The 16687-nt window shown below is 37.6% G+C and overlaps 1 protein-coding gene across 1 annotated transcript in view; it reads right to left on the bottom strand.

Moving 5' to 3' along the window:
• The window catches only part of plcl1 (phospholipase C like 1), a 59422-nt gene extending 44100 nt beyond the window's left edge, over positions 1-15322 (bottom strand). The window contains exon 1 of the mRNA XM_084122972.1: positions 14603-15322. Within this exon, the coding sequence (XP_083979098.1) occupies positions 14603-14770 (168 nt within the window). The 5' untranslated portion in view covers positions 14771-15322. The remainder of the gene's footprint in view (positions 1-14602) is intronic.
• Between the last annotated feature and the right edge of the window lie 1365 nt (positions 15323-16687).

The raw sequence follows: 16687 nt of genomic DNA, 5'->3' as shown, positions 1-16687 counted from the left end.
CAGTATAGATTTGATCAGTTTGCATGTTTCCTGGGAACATGTATGGTGTATGTTTTGGTAAATCAGCTCTACAGACTGAAGCAGCACAATGAGGGATTTTACACAAACACACAGAAATCTGTTTGGGGAAAAACTACAAAATAAATATCAAATTTATTTCATTATAAAAAAAGAAAATATCAAAATAACTGAAATGAAGCATGCGTTTTACATTTTACGGAGAGGGAAGAGGTATGACAGCAGACTGGACCTCTAATGGTTCGCCCACTCCAACAAAGCAATAAAGTTGAAGTGGTCCGTAATATGGGTAAAAGCCTGGGGTGCAAACGGAAAAAAGCCACAGCAGCAAAACCACAGAACCGAATAGATCTCTTTACACTACTAAAACACTAATTAGCTTAATTAGTCCCATTTTGTATTTGAATGCAGGCCCAGGGTTGTTTTTTTTCGCTGCATGTTTGCGGTGTACAGGCACGTGTATGTTGCTGTGTTTGTGTATATTTGTGTGTTTTGGCCTGCAGCTCAGAGTCTGTTACAGAGGGGCGGGTATCATCTATACATCCTGAACAGAAAAACTAAAGCTACAGTTCCTGTGGGAATTCATGGGCTTTTCATACTTCCACATTGTTCATTATAACCTGAGTAAGTAATTCTCACACTTTCTCAGGGTCAGAAATTAACCTGAGTTCTGATTTTGTTAAATTTTCACCATTTTAATCATTTTTTTTGCCTTCACTAAAGTTAAATAGTCCTGCTGAGTAATATATATTTTTTTTTTTAATTACAAATATTCCAAGTAGTCAATGTGCTAAATAGGCTATAATAGGCAGGTTCAAAATGTCCCTGGAAATCAATTCTAGGGTGAAATTATGGAAAATAGGGCATTTTTAGCTTAAAGGGTTAGTTCACCAAAAATGAAATTCCTGTCATTAATTAATTACTCACCCTTATGTAGTTCCAAACTCGCAAGACCTTCTAAACACAAATTGATATTTTTATTTAAACAGATATTTTTGATTAAATCTGAAAGGTTTCTGAACTAGCCATAGGCAGCAACGTCATTGCAACTTTCAAGGCCCAGAAAGGTAGTAAAGACATTGTTGAAATAGTTCATGTGACTACAGTAGTTCAACCTTAAAGCTGCAGTCCGTAGTTTTTCCTTTTTGTCGCCATCTCTGTTCGAAATCTGAAATTGCAGTTATTCGTGGAATTATCAACTTTACGTGGGTTGTGCCTCGGCACGGCACAGCGTGGATGAACCCAATGTTTTGAGGAGAACGTGCGGCTGTCAGTCACCGCGCCGGTGTGAATACTGTTATTCGGAATCACAGATTCTACTTTTTGGAAGTATGACCAACATAAGAATTTTCACTGGAAAATGTCATTTGAACAAGTAAGTAACATCCACTTTTGTTCTGACCAACTAAGGGAAAAAAAGCATTGCAGTAAATCGCGCTGATTAAATCTAACGATCGCTTATCATATCACGTCAAACTGTGCAAATTATACTTTGTCCTCAAATTGTTAATGTTAACAACATCAGCATTGCGTGACTACATTTAATGCTCCGAAGTCCGAAGTCTTTTGTGTTTTACCACGGGTGAATCTCCAGTTGTCACTGGTGATTGTCGTTTGAACCTTTCTGGATCCGCCATTAAATTGATAAGTTTAATTATATCAGGTACTGTGAGAAAAGGCTATAAATCTCGAGACACCTTCTTTATGTGTACAGATGTGACGTAATGACGGAAAGACATGCTCGAATTTCCCACGGAAATCCACCAGTACCACTGGAATTAAAAACTTATCACAAGCTTACCGTTTTGAATCGAACTAAGGGCGAGCAGATAGTTTTGAACACTGGCTGGTTATGAACTGCTCAAAAATGTATTCTGGATCATTTTTAACCCCAAAAAAGTTATGGTCTGCAGCTATAATGTTATGAAGCGGGGGGGGAAAAAAGACTTTATTCAACAATTTCTTCTTTTCTGTGTCAGTCTCCTACGCTGTAAACAGTGCACCGCTTCCGGGTTCTACGTCAGAACGCCGGCTCATTATTGGCCGACACTATTCACGTGAGCACAGCGATGCATGCGTGTGGTGCTGACGCAGGAGCCGGCCAATGGTGAGCCGGCGTTCTGACACAGAACTTGGAAGCGCTGCACTGTGTTTACTACGTCAACAGCGTAGGAGACCGTCAACACTTGAAAACACAGAACAGTTGAGATTTATGCCAAGCACTGAGTGCGTCTATCTCTGTATCAGCTCCAGCCAAAGTGCGAAAGCACATTTGAATTCAGCAGTTGATCACGTGATGCACTAAACGTTCTAATCGGTGTGATCACACGCTCCAGGAACAAACCTAGACAGATCACACCAGTGTGATCGCAGACGTCAAAGGGTTAGTGATGCAAAACTGTCTGCCTCCATCATCCGGCTTTCTCCATCGCTCTCTAGTTTATCTGATAAATCTCTGCCTGTCTGCAGGCCTGATCCTCTCTGCCATGTCTGTTTTGGTTTCATCCTGTTTGTCTACGTCCCTCCCTGAAAAAAAATTATAGGGATCAGATAAATCAGAGCGAGAGATGGTGAAACGGAGGCCAAAAGAGAGAGATAAGCCTGTGTTCTTGGCAGTGGTGATTTGTAAAGTGTCGAACTGCAGTTCTCACAGGAGCGTTCTTGGACAGCAGGGAGCAAGCAGAGATGGAGATAAGGCAATAGAGACAGAGAGACACGAAGGGAGAGACGGGTAAAGCTGAAAAAGCTGATATTTCCTATTTATTACTATGGAAACCGCCTAACCTGCCTCTTTTAAGAGTCAAAGATCACAGGGTCACTGGCACTTTCAATCCTGGTGTGGCAGAGGAAATGTCTACTCTGTGACTGCCAAGCATCACTGATAAAAAAGAAATGTGAAAGAGAACGAATGAATCTCAGCCAAAACAACAAAAGAGCAAATAACTGGAAAATGAGGGGAGAACAACTGCCTGAAGACTAAAAATTGCCAATTGAAATGTTCAAGCCAAAATCAGACATGCATGAGTATAGTGGCATTAGGGGTAATCAGATATAATAGTCAACAAAGTTTTGTTTTGGATACAAGAACAGATTTGTAACATGGTTCGGTTTGAGGTTTTGAACTGGAAGAGACAGGAAAGACATGGAAAAAATTAGAAACCAAAAAGATACATATAAGGAGTGTGATTACAAAACACTTTCTGAATTCAAGATGTACTTTTGTCTTCCCAAATTTTCCATCTGTTTCACTGTCTTTTAGTTATTTCGTCAGTTCCCCCAGCTAAGACAATGGCTAGCTTTACATGCACAAAATGAAGCAAAACACAAATTTTACATTTAACTCATTTAAACCAACAAACTATTCCTTCCATCTGCTCACCTTAAGGAATATTCCAGGATAAATGCAACCGTTCTGTAGCCTGCTGTCGTTTACCACAGAAAAGAATTTCAACTCATCCTCATACTATAAGTGCATTACTGTAAACCAATTTTTTTTATATATATATATATATATATATATATATATATATATATATATATATATATATATATATATATATATATATATATATATATATATATATATATATATATATGAATTGTAATGCACTTAGAGTGGAAAATGGGCAAGCAGGCCGGGGGGTAAAAACAGAAATGTGCAACTCATAATTTTGTTAAAGCACTTAGATGAATGTTTTCAGTAAAATAATATTTGTCATTTAAGCTGTAAAATGTTATACTTATTTAGCCGAATAAACACATTACTGTTTTTATGGGGGGAAAAGTTTATCACAATAAATGTGCATTTTGATTTATGCACAATTTAAGCATTTCACATTGAAATTTTATGCGATTCAAAATTTGCCTAAAACAGTTGGAAACCCTGTGAAGGTCATGACAGAAAATGATTTAAATGCTCAATATACCTTCAAACAGACGAGTTAAGTTAACAAATGGTATCACTAGAGATGTCGCAATATACTGATTTTAATGATAACCGTGATATATATTTTTTTTATATTATAGATATCATGTTAATACTACACATAATAATATCGTAAATAATCCAGGACCAGTAACTTTCTTGTTGACACTCCAGTATAAGTAGGTGGCAGTATTTCACCTTTCACGCATGGTTGCCATGCGTCATAAATAAAAAATAAAAAAAAATAGAAGGAGAGGCAGTAAGATACAACTGCCAAACAAAATCATGTAGGAGGAGATGACAAATGAAAACAAGACACTCTACCCACACCTGAGAAAAGTCTCAGTGTAGTAGAGCTGCACAATAGATAAATTGAGAATCACGATTTTTTTGGTTTAATGTAGAGATCACAATTCTGAAGTCAACTTAACAAAATAACATGTCATTTATTACCAATTCTGCCAAAATGTTAATTGCTACAGTCTATTTAATTAATTTGAATTAATTGTTTAAAGAATCTGTTTGAATGAATGATTCAATGACTCACTCATAAAGGCTTCACTTCTTTCATTACTATATTTCTGAATGAATCTCTTGAATGATTCGGTGACAAATACATTTTTAACAGTTACTTGTCGCCACCTACTGGTTTAACAATGTAATTGATACAATATATTTGAAGCGTGAAGTTACTTGCAAAAGGTACTCTATTTTGATTGCTAGTGTTTAAATCCAAACTATAAACTTTTATCACAGCACCTCTGGGATGATTTGAATTATTGTAGCACAGAAATAACGATACTGTGTGGTTGAAAAGACCATTTGTTAAGCTGTTCCATACCTATACATGACAACTGCTCTCTCTGGTGCAGCGGTAGCACCAAAGCAGATCTTTGTTGTGATCGGACTTGTCAAAGGTTTAATATACATAGCCGTATCGTTGTCATTTAGAAATAAGATTGCGTGTATGTTTGAAGATCCCAATCTTTTAACGATTAATTGTGCAGCTCTACAGTGTAGGCCAAAAATAGAAAACACAAAGGTGACTTTGACTGGTAGCAAAACAGGAACTTTTTTGTACCGGTAATAATAAATGACTGTTTATTCCCAAGCTATGTCCTTCCCAAACATTGTAAGAGCATTACTGTACACACAATCATTGTATGTTTTTAAAGATTGAGGGACAAACTAAGGTAATCCACTGCATGCCAAATTGTATTAAATTGTATTTAACCTGGAATATATTCTAATTTGAATGCTTTAATGTCTGCCTCTGGTTGTCCACCTTTTCCTCTCGTTTCCCCTTTCACTGCTGCTTAGAGACGATGAGTAGATGAGGAGATGATTAGAAATGTAATCATGTTACAGAAACTGCGTTCAGGATTCACCTCTCTCAGCATGCCTCAATTGTACCTAAACACACTCTCTCAACTGTCAAAGGACTAAAAGCTGCTTTTATCTGTGAAAGGAGGAATGAAAATAAGAATTTCAAGTAGGAAATTAGTGCTTGTGCATGGAGAATCTCTCTGTCTGTTGTTATTCACAGGAAGAGGACAGACCTTTTGATGGAGTGCATATGGGTGAAACTCTGCGGAAGTCTTAAGTGTTCCTTGTAATTCTTCCAAAGTGAAGTATCACATTCCCACAGAGACACACGCCAGGCCGTGCTTAAAAGAGAGGAACAAGAACACGAGTGCATGTTGTGTATATCTCATCTGACACAGTTGTGACCACACCCCAGACTACAAAACCGCTTTCTGCATGTCAATGAACACTGAGGTGGATTGTGTGAGGGCCATCGGTTGCCATGGTAGCCCAACTGCGTGCCAGTGATTTCCATGGCGGGTTGGAATGAAATCATCGCAATTCAGATTTCAATATCACATTCTTGCTGGCCTGCCCTTAATATTCTTGGACACACTCTTGCTGAAAGATTGTAGAACGCCTGCACTAGACACAACAATCGGTTTAATTAACAACTTACATTTGTCTTGGAATAAGTTACCTTCAAAATATAATATTATTTAGGTAATTACGTCAACAACAAAATCATACAACAATAAAACGAGCATGAATTTGACTGTAAAGCACTTATAATAGAAGTCTATGGCCAAGATAGAAAATAAAATACACATTTCAAAAGTATAGACATATTACAAATGTTACCATGAGATAGGTGTGATAGAATTACATGCATTGCATTGTTATTGAATCCATTTTTTTAAATCTCCAGACAAGACCATGTAAAGCCTATAAATTCTGCAACTTTCACAATGATACATGCAAGATACATGCAAAATATTTTATACACTACCATTCAAATGTTTTGGGGTCAGTAAGATTTTCTTTTTAATTAAAACTTGCATTTAAATAATCTAAACTGACAGTAAAGACACTTATAATTTTACAAATGATTTCTATTTCAAAGAAATGCCTTTTATTAACTTTCTGTCATTTGTGACAAACGTTTCCCCGCCATTGACGAACATTTTCGGCTTTCCGTGTTTTCACTGTTATACGGTAGGGGGCGCTATTAGGCATCTTCTGAAAGAGTACAGAATTTCCTGATCAAAACACAGGCGAAAAATAAGCAGAAACAAACGATATCATATTTAAGCAGATGCGCATAATAATGCGATCATCAATATTAAACAGCATATAAATAATAATAAAATGTGTACATATTTTCAATAATATTTTAATTAAATTAAAATAGTGTAATATTTATGAATTTAATTATGTTTCATTGAGAGTGCAGTGAGCTTGCAGAGAGACTCCGCCCACACACTCTTCTTATTGGATGTGATTTTTGATTGATTTTGTAGTCGCAGTCATGTCGCATCTGGTGTGGACAGAAAAATTGCTTGTTGCTAGAATCTTATCGCATTGTGATTCGTTTCTGGTTAGGACAGTATTTTGAATGATTCCTGAAGGATCATGTGGCACTGAAAAAGTAATGATGCTGAAAATACAGCTTTGCCATGACAGGAATAAATTACATAATAAAATATATTGAAATAGAAAACGTTTATTTTAGTATTTCTCAAGATTACTGTTTTACTGTGTTTTTATCAAATAAATGCGATCTAGGTGAGCAAAGGTCTCTTCTTTCAAAAACAATAAAAACGTATGAACGGTTGTGTATACTAATAGTGGTTTGAAAACTTTAATGAGATTAGAGGTCATTATCACAGAAAAATGCTGTTTTTATTATTATTATTTTTGCTGAATTCTAATTTGTCAAAACTCTTACATGCTTCAGTGACTAAAAACACTGAACATTTGATGAGCATGTCATCTAGCATGCTGAGAACATTTGTCTCTAGGGTCTCAGTCAGTCTTCTCAGATTCTTGCTTGGCCCTGTGTGCTAGGCCCAGGGAGGGCTGGGAAACTTCAATGACAAACTACAGACTGGAATAACAGAGTAAATTTCACCCTGACAGGGTGAGAACTTCATCCAAGATTTGAATACACAACAATGTAATAACCTGAATAGATATGCTTGTCTTTTTCAAGTCACCTCATCCCTCATTTGTTTACCATGCATCACAGAAGACAGCGTGTTTGTGAGCATATCTCAGTGTCCCAGACCAAAACATTTAACAGTAGTCAAAGATCACTTTCCTGTGGGCTGTGGTTGACCAGGGGAGAATTTCTAATTCGGCTGCTCTCAGTTGAGTGCCCACATGCCGAGCTCCACCCTAAAGTAAAACTTGCTCTAGTGATGAAATTTACCAACCATCTATTTCAACACCCCTCCTTCTCATTCAGCTTGCTCATATTTTCATGCTATCATACAATCTGTTGTACTGTACTTCCTGTCTACGGCTAAGCACGCATGGCTTTCCCTTGTCACTGCTGTTCAGAGTCACGCTCTGACATTAGTATACCTCTGCCTTCCATCTCCTAAAGTCCCCTCTTTGAATATCGTTGTTATTGTGATGGGAACACACAGTAAAGTACAGTGCAGAACGCAGATGTACTTCTGAGATAGGTGATCAAGTGTGCACCAGATAGAGTTGCACGAATTTGGATAAATTGATTCTAACAGAGATCACGATTCTGAACCGACAACTAAACAAAATAACATGTAATAAAATGCTGCAGTGTATTTAAAATGTTTAATTAATCTGATTTTTTTTTTTTTTATTGGTTTGAATGAATGATTCAATGACTAAATCCATGAGACCGTAGGGAGTCCCATTTGTCATTTTAGGTTTCTTTGTGGTCGATATGCGCCCTCGATGCGTACTTTTGCCGAGCCCGTACTGACGCGAGCTTTGCAGCAGACTTCTTCCCGACAGTCAAAGCGGCGTTACGTCACGAAAGTGCGGACTCGTAGGAAGACCGCGAGTGCTTAGGGTGTCATTTGGGACAGGGCCAAAGATTTCACTGGTTTCATTATTGGATGAATCATCATTTTTGAACGAATCTCTGTAAATGAATGATTCAGTGACAAATAAATTTTTTTAAACACTCACTCGCCACCTGGTGGCATAACAATGTAATCGATACAATAGTTATTTGAGGCACCAAGTTACTTTTAAAAGGTGATTTGCTCTATTTTGATCATTACTGTATAGACGTCAGTGTTTATATCCGAACTATAAACTTTTATCCCAGTACTTCTGTGATAATCTGAATTGTTCTAACACAGAAATAACAATACTGTGTGGTTGAAAAGACTGTTTGTGAAGCTGTTTCATACACTTGATAACTGCTTTCTCTGGATCAGTGGCAGCGCCAACGCAGATTTAAATATTCCGGGACCGGTATGATTTTGTCGAAGGTTTAATAGATGCAGGCGAATCATTGTCATTTAGGAATGAAATCGCGTGGGTGTTTGAATCGAGATCACAATCTTTTAATGATTAGTCGTGCAGCTCTAGCAACAGACAAGCACAACATCAGCTGTGGTTTGGGTGTTACTAAACAGGAAACTATAAGCATACAGTTCCTTCAGCTATCACACTCATTTACCTCAGAACTTTTCTCTATTTCTTTCTGTATCTCCTCCTGACTTCTTTGCATTCCAGCTGTCTCCACACAAAGGAGTGATGATAACAGTAAAATGCTACTTGAATGATCAAATGCTGACACAACCAAGGGCAGCTAGCTAAAAAATTTGGGTAATGATGTTTTGAACTTCATAATAGTCTTCAGCTTTTGGCAATTTGTCTAAAAACAAAGTCTGTCATTAGTTTGCCTTTTCTGCACAAGCCTCGACTCACACAAAGTGGCCAAAGGCGGCAAACTTTCTGTCCAGTATTTATCTAGCACTGAAAAGCAAGGAAATGTTTAAAAAAAAAAAAAAAAGTTAATGAGAGTGTCTTCAGGATGTAGGCATCTGAGGTACTGCTAGGAAACAGAGCCAAATTCACTGAAATACACACAGGAAAAGGGCTGTGAAATGTTAAAATTTGCATCCTCTTATAAAAGACTGTATACTTTCCAATTGACACGCAGACTGAGAGCGATAAAACACCTAGTGGTCGCCACCCACCCGACATAGATTTGGATCATAAACCAACTTATATAATACAGACACATAAAAACACATACTAGAGCGTGTGAACACAAGAGAGGACCCAGAGACAGAGATGAGTGTTTGTGTCAGATAGGAAGGATAACAGCATCCAGTGGATTGTGGCACCAGTATCTGAGTGACACTAGAGGACAGAGGGTCCAGTCTGCCTTCAGGACAACGTCAAACTCACATACTCAGGCCAACTTAACCACAAAGTCAGTCACACAAAGTTACGCAGTGTCATAGCAGCTACATTGTCATTGATCTTGACTAGCAGCCAGTGACGCATTCTAAACAATCACTGTCCAGAACAGAGCACAACACTGTAGAACAAAGTTTACTGTGATCAAAAAGATCAAAAAGCATGTCAAACTGGTGAACAACAATGCATAATGGATCCTAAGATGGGGCCTGTGGGTTTCTTCACAGCTTTTTCAAAGTGTTTAATATCTATATAATTTAGTTAATTATTCAAAACGTCTCATTTTGAGTTCCACGGAAGAAAAAAGTAATTCTGTTTTGGAACAACAACATGAGGGGGGAAGTGATGACAGAATTGAAATTTTTGGATGAACCCATCTTTAATGAGTGAGATTTTATTTTTTATTTTTTTCATGAGAAAACTGTGAGGGGAGAGAAAAACATGGGAGTTTGGCAGAAAATGGCAAATAAGAACAAAAAGGAAATGAGAGAATCTTGAATTGCAGCAAATAAGGTGAAATGGGAGGTAGAGATTGTGTGGAAGACTGTAATGGATACACAATACTAAGCTGTGGTCGAGACAGCATTGATTAAACGAAAAGCGCTTATGAGGCTGAGAAAACAAGCAAGGTGTTCCCCAGGGCTCTGTACTTGAACTTCCCCAGGTTTGTTTTTCTGCTCAACTGTCAAAACTCACTAAAGCTTCACTCTCAGATTTACAGAATGGTTTCCTATTTCCTCATAAAAACACAGTGGTTTTCACTTTTAAGTAACTTAGTAACTGTACTTCATTACTATACTTGAGTTATATTATATAGTTTTGTGAAATTACCACAGAATATGTAGGGGAGAGCCGGGACAGTTGAAACACTTTTCAGATAAATGTCGTTTTCTAAGATAAGGTTACAGATAGATTTTTTATTTTTTTGTGATTAACAACTCACATATGTGTTCTCTTAGTATCATGTGTTATTCGGTACAAATATAGAATGATTTAAGTAAAATATGACTTTGAACGGGAGTTGTGCTTTGTTTCAATCGTCCCGCCTGTGCGGGACGGTTGAAACACAGGGGTGGGACGGATGAAACATGACAGTTTAAATGGCAACTATTCATCTAATGCTTTTTTTTGTGAAGAACACCTGACAAGTAAGTTATGTACATATTGTTACAAACATATTTTGTAATTTATTTTCATTTAAAGGTTCATATTAACCATTTTTGTTCTGTCGCCCAATAAACAATCGGCGATAAGCCTATGCGCATTTTGTAATCTTTCTAACAGGCTATTTTGACGAAGACAGACAAATCAGTTTACAATTAATTTTCTTACATTTCTTCCTTGAGTCATATTGAGTGTTTGCTAGTTGAATAGCCTGTTATTATGAAGAAAACGAGGTCAACCAGACGACGATAAATGAAATTTATTGAATATTGAAGATTGGACAATTGATGATTATTACAGAGATAGCATGTGTTGCGTAATTGAAAATGAATTTGCATTAAAAGAAACACAAGTCTAGAAACAGTATGTGAATCTATGAACAGTATAGGCTATGACCAGGTTTAACGGGCAGGACAAATAAAACACTTGAAACACTGTTTCAACCGTCCCGACAGCGCCTCCTGTCATTTAAACCTCTTTTGCTCTTAAACTAAAAAACTCTGATATTGCCCACTTAAGGGTGTGTTGCAGTACTAATACACCTGCCGTATTATCATTACAATGGCACATGAAACAATAAATCCAACTTGTCAGTCAAAAAAAAGTACCGCACGAAAGAATTCACTCACCGCATTCAAAAACAGCTTTGCGGCTTTAACTCCAAAACGACACGACGTAAAGAAGAAATGTTTTCGCGGGTATGTTAGGCATTGCGTGCTGTACGTGCTGACGAAATTTGACGTACATTACGTGAGTGGTTTTCAAGAAAATCTCAGTGTTTCATCCGTCCCGCGTTTCAATCGTCCCGCCTCTCCCCTATATTTTATTTGTACTTGTAAATTTCCAACAAAAAATATTTTCATGAATAACAGGTTACTTAAAAAAAATATAACTGTGCATCAAACTTACCTCAAAAAGAAATTCTATACTCCAGAATATCTACACTCTAGATTAGAAGATCTAGAAAATCTGTTGATTGATTTCAAGAGCTAACTAAAACATTTTCATTTTAAATAATTAAGTACAAGCAAATTTTGCATTCACTTATGTTTCTGCATGGATACTTTTAATGGACTTATATTGAGTAAAATTTGGAGACAGTACTACTCACACTCCTACTCAACACCTCTTCCATTGTGCACACAAAATGAAATGTAGGCCTCCTATTTCTTTTATTCAACCATGAGAGCACAAGTACCTTCAAAAACAGCAGGTCAACAAGTGGCTATTATCCAGATTGTCTCCTGAGCACCACACTAATATACTGTCAACAACTGCAAACTCTTAATATGATTAATCTGGGAAACTTAGTTACATCACAAATCAATTTGTTTTTACTCATCTCAGTCAAGTGCATGGGGGGGGGGGGGGGCTCTCTTGCGCATGCACTACTGCACAGAGAGAGCAACAAGCAACAAGTTCTGTATTAAATAGGTGTAATCAACAAGTTCTGCATCCATTTAAAAAACAATGATGGCTCTGGACATTGTCTTGGAGGGCTGTGTACTTTGGCCGAGGACAGGGAACATTACTCACATTCTGGATCTGAAACAAACTGAACCAAGAACCCGGGCTGGGATGAGTCACATGAACGCTGCCCCCTCTCTCCGCTCTATCGACAGTGCCTGTCACTGACATCATCAGCTTCTTTGCCATCTGTCAATTACCCAGTACCACTTCCTGCTCACTGAAGTGGTACAGTCTATTCAAGACCTGCGAGTACACTCTTTACTGGTTCTATGGTTCCATGAAGAGCCTTTAAGATCCATAGAACCTGTCTATTACACAAAAGGTTCTTAATCTTGGGAAAAGGTTCTTTAAAATGTTTAAATGTGCTTCACACCAAGTAAAAATACCCTAACCCTAAGGGTTAACCCTAACCCTTTACTTTGAGGAAACAAAAATGTTTTTTCTATGGCACTGCTGTGAAAACCTCTTTTGGAACCTTTATTTTTTAAGAGTGTTCTGAACTTGGGTTATGGGCAGCACCCAAATATGAATTACAGTCGCGTGACGTAGAGTGGCACCACCTTTGTCACAAATGCAAAATCTAATGTCTAAACAACAAAATTACATTGTACATATGAGAAAGACACTCAAACACAATGTCTCAATGTTCAATGTCTCAAACACAATGTGCAGGGTTAACATTTTGTGTCACAATGTGGCAACAGTCACTGGCAAGTGCTGTTTTATATTTGTTACGTATGCAGTGTCTCATAGCTGGAGGTCCCTCAGTCAGTCACTGGCCCCGTTGGCTTGCTCCGTAATCCTTCTACCTAATCATGCTGAAGATAATTGGCTGACCTTCATTGCAAAGCACTGATGGAGAGTCATTGCTGCGTTACTCCACAACACTGGATCAATGATTATCTAAAGCATTAGTAAACCCAAGACCCTAAGGGCATTTGTGTGTTTCAAAAATGTCTGGCTGTTGATCTGACCAGTTGACGTCATTTTCTCTTTAGGGATGATTATAAATGCTAAGTCCCCTTTCTTGTACCTCTTTTTAGTCATTTATTCGTGCAAAAATGCAATTGTTTCAGGTCAACCTTTAGGTCACAATGGCCTTGCAGTTTACATACTGTAACAACCATTCTGTGGAAAACGGCCTCTGGCACGTTTCGTTTCACTGCTTTTGTGTTAAAGGGGACACAAATGCTTCCATCCAAGTAAAGCAGACCAAATGTCTATGGTTATATGTAATTTAATGACTAATGATTTAGTGACTTGTAAAATTGTACCTGCACAAAAAAAAAAAAAAAAAAAAAAAAAAAAATGTTTTGACCCTATGTAAAGGATAGAATAGTAAATGATAGGACTGCAACATCAACTCATTGCAATATCACAATTACTCTAAAGGCATGACAGCATTTCTCTTGTAGTTAAATTTTTACTGTCATGTGATTTCACAGGTAAGAATGTGTGAATTCAGCAGGAAACTAAATATCAAGTTACAGGTTCAACTTCAAGGATTCAAGGCACAGCGGAAAGATCTGTAATGCTGACCAATGGGCTCAGAGTAATATTTATGGACATTGTCAACATAATTTCCATTCATAAGGAATGCTAATATCAGAATTCTGAGAAGAATCTACACCAATGGTTGTGAAATGGGTCACAAGTCCGTTCTGGGTCACAGCAGGGAAAAACAATACTAAATAAAATGTGATTAACCATATCATTTCATAGTTAGGATTGAAAAATAAATAGCATCATTTCTTCTTCTAAAATGGACCAGAAAATGTTAATATCAAATGCTATGTATTCAAACTATTTAGCCAGAAATAACTTTTTTACCAGAGGATGGCCAGATGTCAACATGGACAAGTTGTAATAACATGCCCTCGTCCTCGAAACGTAATTAAACAATTCAATGTTTGATTTTAAGAACATTTTTGTTTACGTTTACACTAGACAGTTTTGGTAACGAGTCTGAGAAATGTGACGTCTGGTTCCTGAAGCAAACCCAGTTGAGAACTACTGGGCTACATCATCCTGTACTCTAGGCTGGTAACTAAAATGTTGTAGGTTCAAACCCCACAAGTTTAACATTGCGTCCTTGATCAAGTCACAAACCTTTAAAGGCAAGAGAACTGAAGCTGTCTTAACTTGTATGAACTGCAAGGATACAGGCTGTTGTTTACATATTGAGGGTTACTCGCTTCACTCTATTCCACAATATGAATTCTCATTTAAACTGGCATGATCGTGTCTACACTACCAAACTATTGACAACTCATAGGCGTGTTTTTGTGCTATTACCTTAATGATGCTGCTCCTCCTCGGTGCCAATTTCACCGACTCCAGGAGAGCCGCCTCATCGCGCTCCACCAGCGGCACGGTGACTCCACTCCGCCGGCCTGATCGAATCGCTCTCGATGGGATGAAGTCCGGAGCTCCATCTCCACACACCCCGTCCTCGTAAGACATCTCCGAGATTAGTTGGTTAGGAAATCAATATAATTTTACTCTAAAGGTGCACGTATTAGGACCCAAGAACGTCCACATCCAACTCTTGATATGCGTCTTTGGGTAGCTCCGGTAGTCCACTTTAACTTAATTGCGCAGACTGTACGGCAGGTTGAGAATGCATCTCGTCCCTTGAGCCCATTCTAAAGCAACTTTTGCCCGTCAAATAGCTCGAAGAAGAAATTATATGTATAATAACTGACTCATGAATCATTCTCTTGCGCAATAGGACACTTGCATCACCGCGCAACAAGTTAAAAAGCACCGCCAGGACCTAACTTGTCTCATTGATCCAGCGTGCGTCATACAATCTGAATCTGACACGTGCAAAAATGCACTTTTGTTAACATATATGCTGTAGAGCGGAAGGAAGATTGCGGGTCACCAGATACTAACGGGCATCAAAACAACCCCAAATGTGCGAATTCTGTGTCAGCATGATGGAAGAGAAACGCCGGAGTTGTGGATGTTGATCGCCTCACCTCACCGTGTGTTGTTAGGTTAGTCAAGAATAAGGAACGCCCCTGATACTGGTACAACCTCTTAGATCCGCTAAACCCGCCCCTCGCGTCCGTAAGCTCTTGATTGACTGGTGTCGTGGTCAATCAGGCACTCTCAAATTTCCACAAACTATAATCGCTCTTTTTTTCAAAGGGGAGGAGCCATGCGTATGAGCCTCAGGAATGTTACTCATTTGAGTTTACCAGATGTTTGGAAGAAAAGAAGCTTGGGGTATCACTTTTCCGATGTAGAAAAACGGGGATAGTCCGATACTATTGACAATCGGTGTTGTGTATCAAAAGGATATATGTAATATATGCGTGTTTTTCTAGGGCAGCGTTCCATGATAGCCTATACTTTATAGTAGGCTAGCTACATCTTCACTTACTATTTGGCAGTCATTGAATTAACACATGTTCTGTTGTTTATAACATTTGAATTCTAAGTGAAAGATCTGCTAAAGTTCAACAAACCTTGAGTTTCTAATTTTGACACTTGCTCCAATTTGACAAACAATTTTTCCAAAAATGTTTGGAAATGTATGCATAGATGCATATTATAAATGTCAAAAACATACTACATTAAAATGAAAATATAAAAACAAATATAAAATATTAATTAAAAGAATAGTATCTCAATGATAGGCTACTAAAATAACACTGCTGAGCAGATACATGAAAAATAACATAAAATAATAAGTAAATGTAAAGTAAGTTACATAAAAATAATTATTCAACGCAAACATGCTGTAATTCCAAGGTTTTCTAGTGATTTCAGCAATTAAATGACATTTATTCTTCATAAATATTGAGCTAAAACTCCACTTCATAAAACATTGCTTATTTTTTCTTATGTATAAATATTTTTTTAGGATATAATATAATAATATAATATAATCTTTATCCAAGAAAATCAAGCGGTGGTCCCTAAGTCTGTATAAGTGAGATTTTATTGTTTCTCAATGACCGTCCCTGACAAAATTAGTGTCTTTCAAATGCCTTTACAGCAAAAATAGCAGGTTTTGTTAATATTCTCCATTATTAGACATTGTCTATTTGCTAAAAATAGACAGCAGAACCACACTGAGATGAGGCTTTTAACACTTAAATGATGAATGTTATCCTAAATGATATCTGGACTGCCCTCTATGTGCCTGATGTGTGTGCAGAGCTCATGACAAAAGTGTGTGAGTTTAGTTCATAAAACTCACACAGAAATGCAGAGTAAAAGAACATTGTGAAACCCTGGTGACGAGCCAACTGATGTACCAGACGAATGAGAGGTTGCTCGAGGTGCAAGCCCTCTGTGAAAAGTAGACAGAACCCGAGGGCCATTAGCGGGGCTAAAAACTCTAACACCTCTCTGCAGATTTTCCCC

This window comes from Abramis brama (assembly GCF_963993115.1).
Source record: "Abramis brama genome assembly, chromosome: 8".
Taxonomy (NCBI): Eukaryota; Metazoa; Chordata; class Actinopteri; order Cypriniformes; family Leuciscidae; genus Abramis; species Abramis brama.
Note: the sequence above shows the minus strand (reverse complement) of the source record. Positions and strands in the feature narration are given on the sequence as shown.